Source organism: Xyrauchen texanus, chromosome 36 (assembly GCF_025860055.1).
Source record: "Xyrauchen texanus isolate HMW12.3.18 chromosome 36, RBS_HiC_50CHRs, whole genome shotgun sequence".
Taxonomy (NCBI): Eukaryota; Metazoa; Chordata; class Actinopteri; order Cypriniformes; family Catostomidae; genus Xyrauchen; species Xyrauchen texanus.
In genome coordinates this window covers 7,110,503-7,132,663 of record NC_068311.1, presented here as the reverse complement: position 1 = coordinate 7,132,663, position 22,161 = coordinate 7,110,503, and the positions used below count along the sequence as shown (strand labels likewise).

Below are 22,161 nucleotides of genomic sequence, written 5' to 3'. Positions count from 1 at the left end.
TATTCTTATCCTGTGTGGTTGCATTTTGTTAAAGGACTATAGGATCAATACAAGTTAAGCTCAATCGACAGAATTTGTGGCATAATGTTGATTGCTTACAATGGAAGTGAAATCTTTAGAGGATTTAAAGTTGATTTTGCAGCGGACTATTGTTCTAGGGTGATGAATTTCCAGTTATTTGTCACCGATGTTACGTTGTCAAGTTATAAATTGGATACAACTTTACAGAGAAAAGGTTAGTAAGAGATTTTACCACACTATTGTTTACGTCTTGTGGCTATACTTTTGAAACAATGAGTATTTTAATGTTTACGGATAGGCCCATTCACTTCCACTGTAAGTACCTCACAGTAACCCAGATTTTGTTTTGTTTTTTTACAGAAAAGGAGGGACAAATCAAATTTTTGTTGTTGTTATAAATAACATTATGCTATAGTATGTTGTCAATTCAGCTAAACTTGTGTTGAACCTGGAATATTACTTTAACTTTCTTGCACTGTGTAAATAGTCAGTTTACAGTAAGTTATGCTACTGAGCTTACCAGAGCATACCTAGGAAATTCTGGTATACCCTTACTTAAAAACAATAATTAGATTACAAGTAAACATATGACATTTTTACAGTTACAGAGTACAAAAAGTACTGCAGTACAAGCCATTAGCTAAGTTCTACTTAACCCAACTAATTCCAGTGTCATCTGAGGCTATGAGATAGATGTTATGATGGACTAATAAGTCAACAGCACAGATAGGCTTGATTTCTAGTACAAAAAAAAAAGGTGAAAGAAAGAAAAAAAGTACAAAAAGGCCAATCACAGATGACTGAGGTGTTAGGGGAGGGGCTGGCCAGAGTTTAGAGGTGGCCGTGCTGTATCTCACCCACATGTACGTTTTTCCTGGTCGATGGCACCTCTGGTTGAGGTAGCAATCTGTCTGTCTGCGTCTCTGTGCATTTGTTCACCCCAGTATGCAGCCTCCACCTTGAATGCATAGGTATGTCTTTGAAAGTTTCTGAGAGTCAGGTTCTTCTTTTCCATCCTCTTGTGTCATCTTTCTCTCTTTGTGTCTTTCCTGCTGTCTCTCTCTATCTTCCCCTCCCCCATCACTTTGTGCTTTCTATATCTGGAAAAACATCTTTTGATTGCAAAAGCATCAGCGCAAGTGTCACAGACTGATTGTGCATTGAGGTATTTAGACCCGGAGAGGATGTGTCACTGCAGACAGGTTTTCCCCTGTTACTCATGGGCCTCTTTCTGCCTCTTTGTCTCTTTGTGGGCCTGATCGTGGCACATTTGCAGTTTTTAAACTTATCACCTGCTTGTGAATTATTGGAAGAGTGCTTGTACATTTTTTCCTTACAGGTAGATGACATTTTGTTGATAGAGCTCATAGAGGGTTTTGACTGAGGCTAAAGCCTGTTTTAGGACTGCAGTTTTGACATTTCATTACTGTAGCTTCTTACGATGAATGGAAGGGTTCAATTTGGCGATGGGACAGAGCATAACCTATGTGTCATTTTAAATACTCTCACCTTTTAAACATTCAAGGGCCTACACAGCAGTTAAGTCAATTGCATACTGTTGTACATAAATTGCAGTTATTTCCTTAAAATTGTGATGCAGTTACATTGCGTCTTCAGTTTCATTCTACCGATTCTCATGCTAAACTGAGAATTCACCTGCACAAGGGCTTTTGAAGAAGTGGTGCGAAGAAAGAGTAGGACTTGGTGATGTCGATCTTTCGCTGCAACGCTCTTGACTGAGACAATTGCATAGCTAAACAAAAACATTTAGCTTCTGTTTCTGAAATATAGTTTTGCAAAACTTTTGGAAGTTTTGATAAATTGCATTTTAAATGGTAACTGCACCATAATCATATAGCAGCATGTTGACGTAGTTTCTGCTTCTGTGGCATTTCTAGACTTTTCTAGTTGCTAGTGTAACGGCGGTCACGATAGATATACAACATAACATATGCACGAATGTGAGCAAATATTTATTTCGTTGCATATGCTGAATATACTTCCACATGCATTTTTTATTGAGATTATTTGTAGTAAAGCAGTTTTGATTCTATTTACATACAAAAACCTTTGTAAAGCAAACACTTAAAGTAAGTCCGGTGGTCTTGGCAATGGTTAGTTATCTGTAAATGAAGGCAGTACATTATTTATGCACCTTTTCTAGGCAGTGGTCATGGTATATTGTTCTAGATTTACAGCGTAGCTTTAATACAGACTCACTATGTAAAATGGATAAAAGTTTTCCTATAAATGCTGTAATAAACAAAAATAGTCTGTTTTATCTGTTTGTTTCCAGAATTCCTGAAATATGAAAGCAGGAAAATTTCTCGTGTCCCAATCATAGTGGAACAGGGACAATTATGATAAAGCATACTGCGTAGATTTTGTGCATTAATATGACTAACAAATATTTAATAAAGAACTATGATATCTTAATATTGTAATATAAAAAAAATTCTCTGCTTAGAAAAATTAGCACACACAAGCTAATGCTACAAACAAAGCCGTAAACAACCAAACAAGAAATATTTTACTGTATGTAGTCAATTTTATTCAGGGTTTAGAACACTTGAATTGTGAAAGCGGGGACTAGAAACTCCCAACCGTCGTGTCCCAACCGTTGTGAAATTAGGACAGTCATTTATTAAAAAAATTTAAGCGTAGCTTTAGGACAGTAAGATGACAATTTCATATTTAATACAGTAATATTACTCACTACAATATTAATATTTCAACATGAAACATTGCTCATCAGACTTTTCTTTTCTCCTCAGAACAATTTCCACACACAAGCTAACGCTACAAAGCCGTAAAGGACCAAAGAAAAATCTTTGACTGTTTGTAGCCAATCTGTGTCTAGTTAGAAATTGAGAATTGGAAACCAAACTTTATCAGTGATAACTTCCATCAGTTATGAAATTAGGGCAGTTATGAAATAGTGAGTGTAGCTTTAGTTCAGTACTATGACGAAATAATATTTAATAGATTAATATGACTCACAACACTAGACTTTATTATTACACAACTCACATTATAAAACAACATTTTTCAATTAAAGTGGCAACAAGGACTTTTAAATAATTTACTTTATTGTTATGCATTTAAAAATTGTTTACTATGCTTTATCCAGTAAAAAGGAAGCTTTATGACATTTTGGTTTTTAAATCATTTCAATCAAAAACTGGTGGCACATCTGTTTATGTCTGTGGCGTTACAGGTATTTGAAGTGAAATACTGTATTGTTCTAAAGTTTTACATTTCTATTGTTGAGGGACACCATTTGCCACCACAAACCAAAAATAACCCTAATACTATTAACAAAGCTGTAAATGACCAATGAGTCCTGTTTTATGTTTGTGGCCATGTATATTTGGAGTTATATTATAAGCTATGTGGTTGAAGAACACAAAGTGAGAAACTACTGTGTGTGTGTGTGTGTGTGTGTGTGTGTGTGTGTGTGTGTGTGTGTGTGTGTGTGTGTGTGTGTGTGTGTGTGTGTGTGTGTGTGTCAACTCCACAACATAATATGATAAATTTAAATATGACTCACTAGACTAAAAAGTGTCATATTAAACATGACTCATCATCATTTTATGTATTTATTTATTTGCACACACAGGCTAATGATGCAAAGCAAACTGTAAAGGACATGTCCATTATAATATTCCACTTTTGATGTATTTCAAGTGTATGTGATGTGGTGTGTGTGTGTGTGTGTGTGTGTGTGTGTGTGTGTGTGTGTGTGTGTGTGTGTGTGTGTGTGTGTCACTTTAAGCCAGTTTGGCATCAATTCTAGTAATTAGAACATTCAGCATCGTCATTTCAGTACAGCATTTTCCACACAATCCGTCATTGTTGCGTCTGTGCTGAGGGGGAGTGATCGTATCAGCGAATAATTTTTACAGGCATTTGATACTCTTCCACTTTCTTTTTGCCCAATCGGAAGATTGATAAAGAAACAAGTAGTGTTAATATTTTTAGGCCACTTTTAATCGCTTTTTTACAGTACTTTTCAATGTAGACTTTGTAACTGCATTCTTTACACGGGCTTCAATATTGAGTATCGAAATCAATTTTTAGCTAGCTCCACATTAGCATTTTCTGTGCAATTGCAAGGAATCTGAATGGTGAGAGTTCTTCTCAGTTCTGTGACGTTCTGTACTATAATAAAGCACAGCACCAGACACCACATCACACTGCTACTACAGTAGATGCATATCTAAACCGACCTACTGTATGACTTTGATACTGTTGTTGTTGATCAAACAAACTTGAACTCTTACGAGACTCAGCATACCAGCATTAGTCACAGTTTCACATTCTGAGGAGCTCTGTGGCTTCATCACAGAATTTCAAAACTGATGCAAAATGCGAAAGGCCCTTACATGGCCACACATGGCCACCTTCGCTCTCTGGTGTACTCAGACCATGGGCGCCTCAGATTTAATCTGAGGGTATGTGCAGGAATCTGCCTTGAGGTCTGCGAGGGCCTTAAAATGAAACCCAAACGCAAGACCGTGTGGACCAACCCTACCCGGCACAAATGATACGAAATTGTGACTTAGTGCCCATTTACGCCACAACTCGGCTAAGTTGCAACAGTCCCCTCTATGCAGCCTGAACTTGTTCAGATTGTTGAATCTTTGTTACAACTGCGCTAAAAACAATATAGACACGGCACATAGAATGAAACAAAGTGCAGGTGTCTTGACATGTGTTTTTGAAAATATGAAGTTATTTTAACTTGACATGGTGTTTAAACACTGAATAAAAAGTGAGACGTGGTGCAAATGTCAAAGACATTCTTCCAGTAAGTGTTTAAACAATGGGAAAACAGAACAGACGCACGCAAAAATACGTTCGGTGTGGACGGACCCTCACTCGTCCGTTCGTGCGTGTCTGTGAATGAGAGCGCGTGCGCGAAACAAGATCGGTTCTCAGGTCCCGTTGGGCCCGGTTCGAGTTGCAGACCTCTAAATCTGCCTAATAAACCTAAATGCTCCCCTGTGAGAAAAACAACACCAAAGCGTTCAATTCTAGAGTCTTAAGATAAGCATTGATTTATTTTCTCGAGTATGAGTGGCATTCATGTCAGGGCCGTTTCTAGGCATATTCAAAGTAGGCAGTGCCAATGAGGAAGCCTCTGCCATACCACATACTTCAGGGTGCCAATAGGGATCTCGCCTAGGGCGCCAGAATGGTCTGAAACAGCCCTGATTTATGTAACTATTGGCTGAAGCATTTTTCCAGTAACCGTTCAGACAGACGCATTTTTGTGCCAAAAAAACAAAATGTACCACAATGAATAGAGCAGAATGCAGGTGTCTCAAGATTGATTTTTATCTTTTTAACTTGACACAGCAGCTAAAAATGCAGCACTCCCACGAGAGATGCCAAAAACACAGTGAAACGTGAAGCAGTTGTCAATAGACATCCATCTAGCGAATGTTTACATGGAACACGATTGAGAAACAGCGTGAGCGGATGCAAAAACAAGTTTGGTTTGAACAGCCCCTTGTTCACATGACACAGCACTAGCTGAAGATTTACAAAGTTACCTCTCAAAAAGACAGCCTTATGTTTCAGTTGACTGTAGGTAAATTTACATTGTATCCGGCGCTGTATTCTTAAATATCCTGATACTGTTTTACTGTGTGAGAAACCACTCCAAATGATTCAGTGAGAGAGTGCACTGAACAAGATGTATTGAATCACGAATCGATTCAGACCATTTTGCAAGCCTGTTTGGCCAAATCACTAAAAACAATGACTCAAAATAATAATCCACTCACTAATTGGGCATTGCTAGTTCTTTTAAACAGCCAACAGAAATACGGGACACATTTCATGATTGGTGAAATAGAGACCAATTATTTCTCAGGTAATTTGGGGCGCTCATGGCACGCACAATGTGTACAGCTGCAGGCGCCTCTGACTCAGAAAATGCACTTCCATAGCTGAATGTATTCTGAGATAGATATGATTAAACATCGCCAGACTTTCATTTTGTAAATTAGATTGTCTGATGGCTGAAAGTAGGTTAGAGGTGTTGTGACATCAATGAGAAATGAAAAAAATACTATTACTCTGAACACATCTTTCACTCTGATATTCAGTGTAATTACATAGTATGTTTACGTCTATTGCATTATCAATCTTTCCATCTTTGTTTCGATCAATCATTCTAAAAGTTGTTTGCTTATATATATATATATATATATATATTACACTGTTGCAGTTTGAGATAGTTTGTGCCTTCATATTTTGTAATGGTTATCAGGCCTGTAATCAGCCTAGTGGAAGGGTGGGGTTCTTTTGTTTTTCTTTTTTTTTTTTAAGTGGACCTTTTTGCAGTTTTTCCCTTCATTTTGTATTTAATTATGAGGTTCAAATACTTCATTTTGGTGCCTTTTTATGCACTAATTTGTGCTGGATTAGCTGGTATCTTAATGAGAACGCTTTTGATGCACTGAAAATATTTACTACAATGTTGTCAAATTGCTTACCAAGTATAACAACCATACCCTGTTTGGCAGTCTTTTTGAACATATTTTCAATATTCTGCGACAATGACACTGCTGCCTTCCGTCTCTCCTGCTCACCCCATACTCACTATCCAGCTGGATGTCGTTGGCGTCACTGATTTAGCGCGGTAAAGTTGGACGTTCGACTTTCAGTTTCGCAGATGTAAGGGACCGTCTGAAAACTCCACTCAATACACTAAAACATAGGAGCTGTTCACTCATTCATTCAATTCAGGTGCAAGTTATACATGAAAAAAAAAACTGTAAAATACATTTTCACATACAGAATTTTCTTATAACTTCCCAGGGGAAAGACAGACACACTACAGGTGAAATTATTACAGTATGATCAATTATATAAGTACAGTAATCAATTTTCGAGCATAGAAGGACTTACTACTTAATCACCAAAATAAAAAAAGAAACTAAACTAAAAAAAAAAAAAAAAAACTACAGCCTTTAAAATTAGAAAATATAATTTTTGTGATTTATTTTCTAAAATAATTGATTACTGCACATATATAATTGATGATACTGTAATAATTGTACCTGTAGAAAGTTCGTATATCCTCTGGGAAGTTACAACAGCCTTTAAAATGAGAAAACACTTGGTGAATTTTAGTGAATATATTTCTAAAATAATTGATTACTGTACTTATATAATTGATCATACTGAACTAATATCACGTGTAGTATGTCTGTCTGTCCTCTAGGAAGTTATAAGAACATTCTGAATGTATTTTAATGTATTGTAAAATGTCTTTTTTATTGTATTTTTTTTTCTTTATAACTTGCACGTGAATTTAATGAATGAGTGGACATCTCCTATGTTTCAGCGTAGTGCGTGCAGTTTTCAGACGGTCGCTTACATCTGCGAAACCGAATGTCGAAATTCAAACTAACTTTTCCGCGCTCACAGATTTTGCTATGAGTGCATAACGTCAGTTGCTGCGCATGCAACTCCTGTACAGGAATATATAAATGAATTAACAAAAAAAAAAAAAAAAAAAAACGTGTGCATTTTGTGTTCATCATATTTTAGATGTAAAGGGATTTATATATATATATATATTTCTGCAACTTACCAATTGTACTCTTCATAATTGTACATAAAATTGGTTATTCATTAATTAAATTCAGATATCAATTGATTTTCCATTGTAACATATTTGTAAAATTTTTGATGTAGTTGTGAAAGAATGTATGTTTTTTTTCTATTAATTCAGCAGAATTACATACATTTTTCATTTTGAGTGTTCTAATTTTGTGTTCCAACAGTTTTCTAATTGGCCTACATTTAACAAAATGTGCTGTTTTTAAAGCGTTTACGTCATTCTGAGAGTAAATGTAGTTTGATTTTAACAGAAATTTTCATTTTAATCCTTTTCTAATACATTTAGCAAAATTTAATGTTTATACAAGTTACATCATTTGTAGTTTTGAGTATAGGTTTCATGTAATTTATGCTCAAATGATAAGGTTTTGACATCAGTGTTGTCATCATCTCTTTGTCTCTCCATTCTCTTTCACATTGACTATGATTCCTCATGTTTCCATGAAAAGCTAAACCTTTGTTTTTTCCCTCCGAAGGCTGAAATGTGATTTCATATCACAACACCAAACCCAATCACCTCACTCCATCTGCGACTTTTACTCTTCATTTTTCTCATCTCCATTTTTGAGCAAAGATGATCCGCATCAAAAACCCTCACCACGTACCTCTTTTACTTCAGACAGAGCTGCTTCGCCAAGCAGGGACCCTTTGTGACACTCTTCTCACTGTGGAGGGACTTTCGTTTAAAGCACATGCTCTCATACTAGCTTTGGCTAGCAAACGACTAAAGCGTCAGTTAACGAATCATCATGGTCCTGGTCCAGGGTATAGCTGCGCTATAGATAGGATCTCTCCCCATACCCTTAAACAGATCCTAGACTATGTGTACAGCGAATCGGTGGAGGTGCCCAAAGATGACTTGGAGGAGCTTTTAAGGGGCGCTCAGTACCTGGAAGTTGAATCTTTGGTGGAGCAGTGTGAAGCACAATTCAGGGGCCCAGAGTCTCCTATCAAAATGGACGAGAAAGGAGTTGAAAATATCGAACGGAAACTCATTTCACTCAAAGATGACAAAATGTACAAGGACTCTCAGTTGTCAAAAAGATACCATCCTTTGGATGAAGACCTCTATGATTGTTCTGTAGAAGAAAAAAGTTCTCCAACCAATAAAGATCCAAGGAACCATAAGGAGTCACCTCATATCACTAGTTCTCCTCCACAGAAGAAAAGATTCACTCCAGTGTCTCCTCTGCCTCCTTTGACCTCCAGAGAAACCAGGATCTCCTTTTGCGCTCCATCTCCCTCTGCTCGTCTCTGTTGGCCCCCAGTCAGCCCTTCTCGAAGTATGGTGTTCAACTGTAGAGAAATCATGACCTTCCACTCCCTCCGAGCTTCCCAGCATGTATTGGCATACCCCTACCCTAGACCCATGTATCCTATCCTCCATCGCTCACTCCAGCCCCAGATGTCCTCTTCACTTATGGGTCACACAGGGTTACTTCACCCTTATCACCCACTCATACACTCTCCTCCACTGAATCAGGACAATCCCTTAATTTCTGATCCAAGGCCAAAGAACACCTCTATCAATGCAGCTTTAACAGGTTCCAGGCCAGACAGTCAAGAGAGGTAAGATTCTAAGCATTGGCCAATATAATCTATAATTCATAAGAGGCGTAGGCAGGGTTCAACAATGAGTTTTTCTGCAGGCCCAGTTGGGCCAGTAGTTCTGATTTACATAGAACTTTACAAAAACATAATGTAAACATAAAAAAAGCTAAATCAATATTTGGTGTGACCTCCTTTGACTTTAAAACAGCACCAATTCTCCTAGGTACACCTGGACACAGTTTTTCTTGGTTGTTGGCAGAAAGGATGTTCCAAGTTTTTTGAAGAATTTGCCATAGTTCTTCTATCTTTTTAGGCTGTCTCAGTTGCTTTTGTCTCAGACTGACACAATGTTCAGTGGGGGGTTTGTGCGGGCCATGACATCTGTTGCAGGGCTCCCTGTTCTTCTATTCTAATCTTTTCTATTTGCAAAAGTAATGTGTGACAGGGCGGAGGGCGGGGCCGGGTCGTGATTCTACACACCCACCCCCTTATCAGGCTAATCAAGCCTCTGAGAGGGATAAAGGCCGACTGCGGACGGTGGTGCGACGGTTCTCCTCCTCCTTTCCATTGATCCCGTTACACAAACACACACACATATGACGGACAGCTGCCCTTAAACGCTCTCTCTCTCTGTCACACCACCATCCCCAGTCTGCCTTTATCCCTCTCGGAGGCTTGATTAGCCTGATTAGGGTCCGGGTGTGCAGAATAACGACATCTAATTTTTTATAACATAATTTTCCACCACATTGTAGCCACCAACATTTGCTTTAACTAACTTTGCCTCAGTTATTAAATATTTTGGAAAGTGCAAGATAACCTACACCACTATGGTTTAAACCTATGCAAATGAGTCATAATTGTGCATGTTTTATGTATTAGAATATAACAACAGAGTTCACAAACCTTTGGCTTTTAACTGTAAGGAGTACGAAGATCAAGTCAGTTAAGTTGAGATTTGTCTCGGTTTAATTTTGTTTTATTTTGCATATTGTTTGTATGTACTGTAGGTATTTGTTATCAGATGCTGCAACAGAAATTGCCCTTTTAAGGGACTTAAAGGATTTAATGACTTCATATGAAATATACCAAGCAAGTTTAAAATAAAAAGTTTCAGTTTAATCTAAATTTTCATTTACCTTCACACTGTAGACTAAATCTACTTGACCAATTTGTGTTCTACTTATAGCATGTATGCTTATGTTTTAATAGCCAACTGTGCTTTTATCAATGTGCTTGTATATGTGTCCATACACACCTGAATATGTGTGCATATGCCATGTGTGTGTGTATGTGTGATTGTGTCCTACTGTAGGTGAAATGCTTGTTTTTCTGTACTTTCCAACAGTCAAATTTTCCCCAAACCAGCCCCCTGTTCCACCCACATCAATTATCTTTATAAAATCTTCATTAAAATAAGGGGAACTAATAACTGTCTCTGCATAGGATGCAAAGGCATGACCTTAAGTGATCATAAATGCAATATTTAGTGTTATGTGTTAACAATAATAATAAACTGAAGGTATGTAAAATAAATATTATTTTGATCTATGACTGTGATTTGATGTAGACAGACATAAATAATATACAGTACATCGTTAATCGTCATAAAGGTCTGTAGGTCACTAGTTAAGTACTCCAAGTTATTTAAATCCATTTTTTTTATAGAAACATAGCAATGCCATGTGAATCAGAGTATACACTGTACTGTAAATGCTGAATATGTCATGGAGTGTTTTGGAACACAACACTTACTATCAGGGCTGAAACTTAGGGGAGCCCCCTGATTGTCCCCGACTTTACTAACAGCAAATATGAAAGTCAGCCATCTCCACCCCCGTGCAGGATGTTCTATTTCAGCCTCATTTTTAGGCAAAATCTGTTCCACTCCCTACATCCTTACACACATAAATGCAAACACATGCACCATTCAAACACAGCTTTATTCTGGTTTTTACTGTGTGCTAAAATGAAACAACTGAGATTTCAAAGTAACCCTTTATCTTTTTTGGCATAAAAATACAGAAAAACTGTATGAACCACCCACACACTTGAAAACATCACATTTCAAGGTATTATTCCGGTTAAGCTCAATCAACAGCATTTGTGGCATAATGTTGTTTAACCCAAAAACAAATTTGACTGGTCCCTCCTTTTCTTGAAAAAACAAAAAATCAAGGCACTTGAATGGGGGCTAATTATTGGAGGGTTCAAGGCAGAAATGTGAAGCTTATTATAAAAAAAAAAAAAGACATGCATTAACGTTTTTAAGGTCATTTTAGGGTTTTAGTGTCTATGGTTTTGCGAATTTATGTCAACAAAGTTTTCCAATTGGCTATAACTTTACACAGAAAAGGTTAATGAGTGATTTTATCACACTAAAAGGAATTGGGGACGAGTCAAAATAATGATTGTGGTAATCAACATTATGCCACAACTGTTGTCGATTGAGCTTAACTTGTATTGAACCTGGAATATTCCTTTAATAAGATCACACAATGTGTAACATCTAGAATGATATGAAACCAACAAATGATTTAGATTCTGGTGAACATATTGGTGCTCATTTGCATTCATAGGGTCTAAATATTTTACATTTATGCATTTGGCAGATGCTTTTATTCAAAGTGACTTCCAGTGCACTTATTACGTGGACTTCCCCATCCATGAAGCAATCTGGAGTTAAGTGTCCTTGCTCAAGGACACAATGGTATTGGCTGTGGGGATTGAACCAGCAACCTTCTGCTTAGCAGTTCTGTGCTTTAGCCCACTATGACACCACTAGCAAACAATCAGATAAACTTGCCACTTAAACTGTAGATGCACTGCAGATTGTTTTCTCTGGTAGAGGAAACCATTGTTTGTTTGCTTGCTTTGTTGCTACGTGAACATAAAACACTTTTGTTCGTGCAGTTTTGCTACTTTTTTTGGACATGAGATGGTGATGTAATTCTAAATGGATCTTCTTAACCACATGATATAAATGAGTTTGAAACCCCATGCATTTGACAAGACTGAAAATAGAATCAGTTTACCGCCTTGTATTTACGAGTGTATGGTTACAGAACATGTGTAGATATGCTTGACTGTATTTATGCCTTTAAAACCATATTATCCAAAATTTTTTGGAGAAATATACTTTTAATCTTAAAAAATTAAAAAAATAATTTGCATGGGAACTCAATACTGTTTAAAGCTTATGAAGTTTGAGATAATGCCCAGAGTATGAGCCATAATCTAGGCTTTTAGGAAATACTTTGAAGAAGTTAGAATATAAGATTGGAAAAATTGGTCATTACATGATTCCCATACTTATTTTTTTGTTTTGAAACATTCCTATTATTCTAAAATATATGTAAATATTAACAATAAAGAATGAGTAGATGTGTACAAACTTAACCGATAGTCTATATTTGACTTAGAGCTTGTAATATACACACATCTGTTCACATATATTCTTTAGAGAGAGAGAGAGAAGATAGATAGATAGATAGATAGATAGATAGATAGATAGATAGATAGATAGATAGATAGATAGATAGATAGATAGATAGATAGATAGATAGATAGATAGATAGATAGATAGATAGATAGATAGATAGATAGATAGATAGATAGAAAATACAAACATTTATTTTGCAAATAGAATAGAAGAACAGGGAGCCCTGCAACAGATGTCATGGTCCCCACAGAGCCCCCCCATTGAACATCGAGACCTTAAAAAAGATAGAAGAACTGTGATGAATTCTCCAAGAAGCTTGGAACATCCTATCTGCCAACAACCAAGAAAAACTGTCCAAGTGTACCTAGGAGGATTGGTCCTGTTTTGAAGGCAAAGGTGGTCACACTGAATATTGATTTAGCTTTTTTATGATTACTGGATTTTGTATGATGTTAATTCATAAATGAAAACTATTTATGGCATTATTATTGAAGACATCCTCACTATGCAATATTTTTCACAAGTGTCTAAAACGTTTGCACAGTACTGTTTTTTTTTATATATATATATATATATATATATATATATATATATATATATATATATATATATATATATATATAGTATCCTGCAAAAACACATGTGTGCAAATGCATTTGTATTGATGCATTTACCACATCTCAAAAAGGAGATGAGCTGCAAACATTTGTGCATGAGCGAGTGTGTGGTTTCTTACTGACCTTTACCTGTTGGTCAGAATAAGATGTGGTCTTTCACAGTTTAGCAGAATTGTAGCATGTGTGGAAATGAAGTCCTAGAAGTGTGACCAGTCTAAAGGTGTTTATTAACCAGATCAAACAAGTGGTAAAATGACATCTCGATGACTCACTTTGACAAGTTTCTCAAGTTATTTATCCATGAAGCAATTATCACCTATACTAGATATGGACATGTTTAAATAAAAATAAAATGACAACATTTTCCACAGGAAGCCAAAGGTACAAGAGGAGAGGGAGATATGCTGCAGACACTGTGGTAAACCGGCCCTGGAAAACCCCTGGAGGCCAGCGACTGAGTCATCATCACCATCAGGTAATACTTTGTCCACATGCACACATGTGCATACATGCATATACAGTATTTGGGCCCTTAAGTCTCACTTAATAAATATCTGAATGTCATTGTACTACATTACAAAATACCAATGTAAAGTGTCATTTATTTGACAGCAGGATATGTAGCACAATCACACTGTGCATTCATACATTTTTAAGGGTGACTTCTCTCATCATTTACTCACCATCATGCCATCCCAGATATGACTTTCTGCAGATCATAAACAAAGGTTTTTGGAAGAATATCTCATCTCTGTCCATACAATGCAAGTGAATGGTGACCAAAACTTTGAAGCTCCAAAAAGCACATCAAGGCAGCATAAAAGATGAATGTCTTCTTAAGCTCCAAAATGTTTTGTGTGAGAACAGACAAAAATATAACTCCTTTTCACTATAAATCTTGACACCTCCGGTCTTCTTGGCGATCGTGATTTCAAGCTCATTTACACTTCCTAGTGCGAAATAGCACTCTGCGCAGACCTAAATGATGACAAAGTTTTCATTTTTGGGTGAACTATTCCTTTGTTACTTTATGTACAAACACTTACAATTACAAGGATTTTACACTTATCCTATCCTTTAAATAAAACACACACTTGTATACTCATACAGAAACGTAAAGAAACACACACATACACACAACAAGAATGCACAGCTAAGCTGCATTTTAAGTAGTTGAGCATATCCTCGAGTTTAGAGGACCATATGCATGCAACAGGATGTAAATGTTGTGTATGATATTTCAAAGCACGGAAAGCAAGCTACAGATGCCTCCCTTCCACTGACAGCAGTTAAACAAAGGACTATAGACAGTAGAAATAATGACAGTGTCTATTGAAATGCAAAAATAATTAATAAATCTACAATAGTCGTTGAGGAGGCAGGCAGATATGTAATATCATAATAAAGATATGATTCCTTTGAAATCAATTAACCTGATGCACAAATCAACTCTATTTAAAGTGATAGTTCACCCCATAAGGAAAATTCTCTCATCATTTACTCACCCACATGCCATCCCAGATGTATATGACTTCCTTTCTTCTGCAGAACACAAATGATGATTTTTAGAATAATGTTTCAGCTCTGTAGGTCTATACAATGCAAGTCAACAGGGTCCAAAACTTAAAGGCATCTTATATGAAATCAATAAAAACTCTAGTGGTTTAATCCATGTCTTCAGAAGTGATATGATAGGTGTGGGTGAGAAACAGATCTATATTTAAGTCCCTTTTTACTATAAATTCTCCTCCCTGCCCAGTCGGTGGCAATATGCACGAAGAATACAAATCACCGAAAACAAAAGAAGAACTCTTTGGCGAGAAGAGCACTTAGAAGGGGTTGTTTAAGTCATTTATAGTAAAAAGAACGAAAAAAGGGACATACATATTGATCTGTTTCTCACCCACACCAATCATATCACTTCTGAAAACATGGATTTAACCACTGGAGTCATATAAATAACTTTTAAGCTGAATTGATGTGCTTTTTGGGGTTACAAAGTTTTGGTCGCTATTAATTTGCATTGTATGGACCTACAGAGCTGAGATATTTTCTAAAAATCTTCGTTGGTGTTCTGCGGAAGAAAGTTAGTCTGCTGAAACCAACTTTTCTATAAAAAAGAAAGAAATGATCAATATACACTATCTATTGTTTTATCATGTAAAACTTAAAGCTGATGTCATTTTTGCACCTCCAGAAACGGTATTGCAAAAATAACAATTGTTTACAAACAGGTTTTACAAAGATTTCCTCATCAGACATTGGTCGGACAAAGAAATGGTCCAAAGAAAAATACAATGTGGTTGTGTTGGGTTGGTCGGGATGCGCCACATCCTGACTAGCCCAACATAACCTTTTTGGTTCAAAAGTGCCACAATGTTTACTCTTTTCACTTGAAATGTTTTGCATCAAAAGTGTGCTTGTGCTATCTACCTTTAAAATAAATGGTGGTTGATCATTTTTTGTCTAATGCAGCTTAAACATCCAAACACTGAGTGTCCCTGTATATTTCATAGCATCACAAAATACTTAAATATGCTATAATGTCTATATGTATAGAATACATATAGTGAGAATAGAGATTGTGCTTTGTTCTAGTGCACATAATGCTCTCTGTCTGAAATGCGCAAACACAGATATGAGTGACCCCTTATATGTTCTAAACTGGGGTGTGAAGCTGTGTGCGAGAAAAAACTGTGGCTTCTAAGTGGTGGTGCTTCAGCGCAGTCCTGCGGTCGATTGCCTTGGTGCTTCAAGGTGGTTTGTATACAGTACCAAAGGAGAAGTGTTGAGTTGTTCTCTTTTTTTTTATCCTGATTGGGGTTAGAACGCTTTTTATGTGTGCGAGCATGCGTGCACCTTTTTGTGTGCTCGCTGAGCATTTTGGGGTTGGCAGTTTGGTTTTGCTACACAGTGGCACCAAAAAGGATTCAGATTCTTAACCACTTACACTCTGCAGTGGAAAACAGTGGGGCAGAGCCAGTAGTGTTTTATAAGTTTACGATTCAAATGTAAAAGTCCCTGGAATCATTACCATAAAAAAATCAGTTGGCCGTTTCTCTCCTTTTTCTTAAAAAAATAAAAAATATCTAAGGTATTTACAATGGAAGTGAATGGGTCCATTTTGTAAACATTTACATTTATGCATTTGGCAGATGCTTTTATCCAAAGCGACTTACAGGAACAATCCCCCCAGAGCAACCTGGAGTTAAGTGCCTTGCTCAAGGACACAATGGCGGTGGCTGTGGGGATCGAACCAGTGTCCTTCTGATTACCAGATTACCAGTTATGTGCTTTAGACCACTACACCACCACTACTCACTGTTTCAAAAATATATAGCCACAAGATGTAAACAATACGCATGTTAACATGATTTTGTTGTAATAAAATCTCTTTCCAACCTTTTCTTTGTAAAGTCTAAACCCATTTATATGTTGTTGCACAAAACAACGTAAATCCGTAAACCCTGTAATTTTGCAAAAATCAACTAACTTTACAGCTCAAATTATACAATAATAATAATAATAAAGTTTTAACAGAAGAATTAATGTAAGTGATTTTTTAAAATGATAAGTTTCACATTTCTGCCTTTAAGCCCTCCAACAATTGGCCCCATTCACTTCCATTGTAAGTGCCTCACTGTAACCTCAATTTTTGCTTTTTTAAAGATAGGAGGTACAAGTTAAAATATATTTTTGTTGGAATCAACATTATGCCACAAATGCTGTCCACTGAGATTAACGTGTATTGATCCCAGAATACTCCTTTAAGAAGAAAATTAAGATTGGGAAATCTGAGTAATGATCTTTTATCATTTATTTAATTTTAAGCATGGCTGAAGCGTTGAAACTTTTTGGGACAACTGAATCATATACATATATTGAATTGTTAGATATGAGAGCCACATTCACTGCTACTTCCACATGGTTAGGAAGAGATTTTTTGAAGAAAGTGCAAAAGACACCTAAAATCCCCATTTTTAGAATGGTTGCCGTTTTAAACAGAAACCTGTGCTGTGAAGCGCAAGTTACTGCAGCAGTATATAACTGTGCTGCATCCTGGGTAAGAGAAAGAGTGCGGGGTATGAGGGAATGTGTGGGTGTATACATACATGCGCATCTGTCAAGTGCTTGTGTGAGTATGTGGTCATGTTTTTGTCTTTGTTTTTCTCTTTAGCGTGTTTAGAAGTGTAAACTTACACAATGTTGCATGTGTCCATTTGATTGTCACAAACGAGTTCTTAGTGAATATAAAGGCAAAAAGTGTTAACCATGCTTTTTTCACATTTTGAGCTGTGTAGGGGAGGATGTGGTGGGTGTGTGTGTGTGTGTGTGTGTGTGTGTGTGTGTGTGTGTGTGTGTGTGTGTGTGTGGACAGGGACAGTTATAAACTAGGCCGCACACCAAGAGAGAGTTGCCACAGGATGTGTTTATCTAAAATTGGGCCCCTCGGCTGCGCACTACCAAAGCTCACGTCACTTTTTAGTTTTGACCATAAATCACTTTTCCATCCATTGTCTTTGGCTTTGTTTTGCATTTAGACAAATAAACTCCTTTATGCTTTATTCGCTATCATGGTGTTTTTTTTTTTATATATAAGTTTAATTTGGTCCCTTCAAAGTAAACAATCACAAGGTCAAGCAAGCTACTGTTTTTGGTGCCGCTCAATCCTCATTCAAACATTGATGTCTATTTAATTTAACTGTGTCAAGATGATTGTGGCAAATATATATTATCTAAGCAGTTGGGTCCAAAGAATCAGAGACTACATTAAAAAATCTGGAAATAAAACAGAAAAGTTACACTCTTAGAAAAAAGCTACCATTTAAGTTACAAAGGCTGTAGGGGTGGACTGGGAAGATAAATTGGCCAGGGATTTTACATAGAAACTGGCCCATTCTGAATACACTTTAGGCATATAGCGGTGCCGTTTTGCCCATTCTGCATAACGCGGTGGCTCATTTCACCTTATTGTGGGACACTGGTCCCATATCGCAGCCAGACCACTAGCCCACTCGGTTCTCCCGATGGCCAGTCCGCCCCTGATCGACCCCAAAGTGCGTCGGCCCACTGGGAAAATGCCTGGTATGCCAGATTACCAATCCAGCCCTGAAGGGCTGTCACTGGGACAGTGTTATGTTTTGTACCTCTAGTTAATCTTTATAACGTGTTTTAGATACATAGTTATAGCCTATGGACCTAATGTGTTCCTTTAAAGGTACATTTATATGTTTAATCTTCTGTAAACAAAAACAAAAATCAACTATGTACCCCAAATAAGGGTGCCACCCAAGTGACAGCTTTGTACCTTTTCTTCTGAGAGTGACTGATGGAAAATGAAGAGCTACTTAGGATTCTGCACTACTTCAAGGTCTTATAAAAAATAATGACTGTTAAGCAAATTAACAGAACCTGAGCATGTAAACTCTGTTATTACAAGAGTCAGATTTGTCTGAGACCACGAAGCAATTCTGGGATCATTTTTTACTTAAACCCGGAATAAACAAAGCTTTAGGATTCTGAAATTCTGATAAGTGAAATTAATGAGAAATGTTTAAGATTCTGCACTATATCTAGGTCTACAATCAAATGTAAGCAAATATAAACAAAAAAAATGAATCAAAAGTAAGCAAAAAATGCAAAATAGAAGCATTTTCACTAGGCGTCTCAGACTTTGAGATCCCAGTGTTTATTTGTATCAGTTTCTTTGGCATTGTTCATTGTGTTAAGTTTTGCAAGCTTGTGAGTGTCACTGGTAAAGTCCACTATCACTGAAACTGGCCCCACACACACAAAAAAAGCAGGATGGAACAATCATCATCATCAACACATTAGTCAACACTTAGACAATTTTAAACACATTTGAGCAGATATACAGGGCAAAAGGTAACCAGCCTCAGGCCAAAAATACCCCAGCTTTCCTTGTGCAAACAAAACTGTTTTGGCCTGAGACTTTAGTGACCATGACAATGGTGAGGTAATTTTAGTGCATACTCATTTTTTAGGTTACCAAACGATGCTAAACCTTTTCCTAGAACTACATTTTCTGAGCCATTTTAATTGAGTACTTAAAAAATAAGTAGGTGTCCTAGCCGCAAGTGTAGTTATTAACATTAAAGGGATAGTTCACCCAAATATCTCAGCTCATATAGGCACCATAAATGTGATCCATACAACTCCAGTGGTTTAATTCATAACTTTAGAAGCGATATGAAAGGTGTCAATGAGAAACAGCTCAATATTTAAATCCTTTTGTACGATCTCCACATTCACCTTCACATTCTTCTTTTGTTATTGCCGATTTGCACTATTTGTGCATACCTGAACCTACTGGGCAGACCTCTCCATAGTATATATAGTAAAAATGGACTTAAATATAAAAAAATAAAAAAAAAGTTATACACATGATGGGGGTGGTATGCCTATTGTCAACTTCTAAGTACATACTTCTTTTTCAAAAATGTTTTGCTTTTCAGTGTGCTTGTGCAATTTTTCTATAGAATAAATGACACGTGGTTTAATATTTTCTTATCAAATTCTAATGCTATACTATATATGTTCAAACACAGCTTTTGGCTTTAGAAAAACTGGTAATATGCAAACTTAGCTGTTTGTATTTGCTATTATTCTGAAACTGCATTCAAAAATGGTCTAATATGATAGCAACCACATTTTCAGTTAAGTGCATTTATTCACAATCCACACATTTATTATTCACTTGCATTCTTTTTGTGTCAGGGGAGATGACATTCAGGTGTAAGTTTTGTGGACGAGGTGGACGGGACAGGCGATCTCTGCGTTCGCTCAGAAGGGGTCTCGGGGGTGAGAAACCTTACCAGTGTAAACAGTGTAGCAAGAGGTTCAGCCTTAAACACCAGCTGGACACACACCACCGGGTACACACAGGTACATCTCACAGCATACGAGTCTATACTCCCTGGGAAATAAGAAAATCAATATGGTTTAGATAAAGACTAAACTGGACTTAGCAGTTGTGTTTCATTTAGAAGTTGAGATTAGGTTGGTTTTATTTGCACTATCACATGCATATATCCATCTCTGGAATACTCGATTCAATTGCGGCAAGTTTTGTGTAATGACTCATATAAATTCTCTCATTTTTGACTCAAACTTCACTTTCATCTCAAACTTACACACAAACTTGAAGATATTTGATGTAAATGATGTTTTTGTTCATACAATGTAATTCAATGGGGTCCAAAACATTTAAGCTCCACAAAGGACATAAATGCAGCATAAAATTAATCCAAACGACTCGAGGGGTATCGATTACTTTTATGATGCCTTTAAGTCCTTTTAAGAGCTTGGAAGTTTTGGACCCAATTGACTTAGATTGTACGGGTAGGGGTGAAAACTATTAATCCCTCAAAACATCCTTTGTGTTCCACAGAAGAAAGAAAGTCATGAGTTGAATCATAATTTTGGGGTGAACTATTCCTTTAATTTTTCTCCCATTCATTCAATTTCCTACATAGCTTACTAGTTTTACATCTCTTGTATAACTCACTGTCTTTACTTTTCACATAAAATAATAAGTTCAACTTAAGTAGCTCTGTAGTAGTGAGGATAATATACAGTCAGACTGTAAAATAATGGCTTTCAGGGTGATAAACCTGATCAACCAGTCTGGGTTTATTTTGAAATAATAACTGGCTCACTGTACATTATCATTACATGTCATGAACATGTTAACATTAACCCTTGGGCTCAGTCTTCTCCACTTTCTTCTGCAGGTGAGAAACCATTCGAGTGTAGACTGTGTGGCCAACGCTCACGTGATTATTCGGCTATGATTAAGCACTTGCGTACACACGGCGGTGCCACACCCTACCAGTGCACCATGTGTCTTGAGTTTTGTAGCAGTCTGGCAGCCATGCAGAAGCACCTGAAGAATCACCCCTCCCAAGACTTCCCACCAGACTGGAGCCTGAGCAGCACATATTTGTACAACAGCCACACTTGACCCTGGCATATGCATGTGGAGCCACTGGACATTTGAGTCCATGAGGGTTTAAATGTGCAGATATGGGAATTTCTTTCAACTTTTAAAACAAAATTAAAATGTTGTATACATTTTATGAATTTAATTGTTATATTTTAACATTTACAGAGCTATTATACAAATAATATATACATACCGTGTGTATATATACATATACACATATATGTATATACATATACATATATACACATACATAACAAATGGCATTTATGCTTGGAGGATTTTTTTGAGAATTTAAGTTTAAGTGAATATTTCATCCTCCAGTTGCTATAATGCATGATGTAATATCATTTACATTTGTATTTATTGATCCAATGCTATTTTTTGCTATTTACACAAACATGCAATATTTTTTTATTAACAGCATTACAAATAAAACAGTAATCGTTTGTCTGTGTCTTCTCTAGTGCAGATTTCTTTGACGCTAGTAGCCTATTTTTAAGCAGCACAATATAAAATAAATATTTAAAAATATATTTAAATATGCAATCGAAACTCCAGCTGTATAGGCAGCACGCAGCTTATAGGCCCTGCGTTCCAAGGGGGCGGAGCCAAAAGTTTTTCAAAAGGGTGGCCAGGCAGGGGCAAGCGATCAGTCAGTGGTGGTACAGAAATGTTCGGGATGCATTTTTATATCGTCGGACTGTAGGGGGCGGCACATGTTAAGTTTGCACATTTGTACAGAGATGATTTCACCTCTTAAGAACTAAATTGTGTCAAATAATTACCAAAGAAATGACTAAAACAGCAATTGCGAGTGGGGTGGCCAAGCTTTGGTTCATGGTAGCCACGCCACTGCATTCCAAATGGGATAAATCAGCCTCCAAAGGGCACTTCGAAGTGAAAACAATCATGATAGGCATGCTGAA

The 22,161-nt window shown here is 36.8% G+C and overlaps 1 protein-coding gene across 1 annotated transcript; it reads left to right on the top strand.

The window, feature by feature from the left end:
• Positions 1-898: 898 nt before the first annotated feature.
• On the top strand, positions 899-21,506 carry LOC127630189 (zinc finger and BTB domain-containing protein 16-A-like). Its single transcript, XM_052107662.1, has 5 exons — positions 899-992; positions 8,136-9,228; positions 13,641-13,744; positions 20,008-20,175; positions 21,024-21,506. The coding sequence occupies exons 2-5, from the start codon at positions 8,234-8,236 to the stop codon at positions 21,251-21,253; spliced, it is 1,497 nt and encodes a 498-aa protein (XP_051963622.1). The 5' UTR covers positions 899-992; positions 8,136-8,233; the 3' UTR covers positions 21,254-21,506.
• Positions 21,507-22,161: the final 655 nt, after the last annotated feature.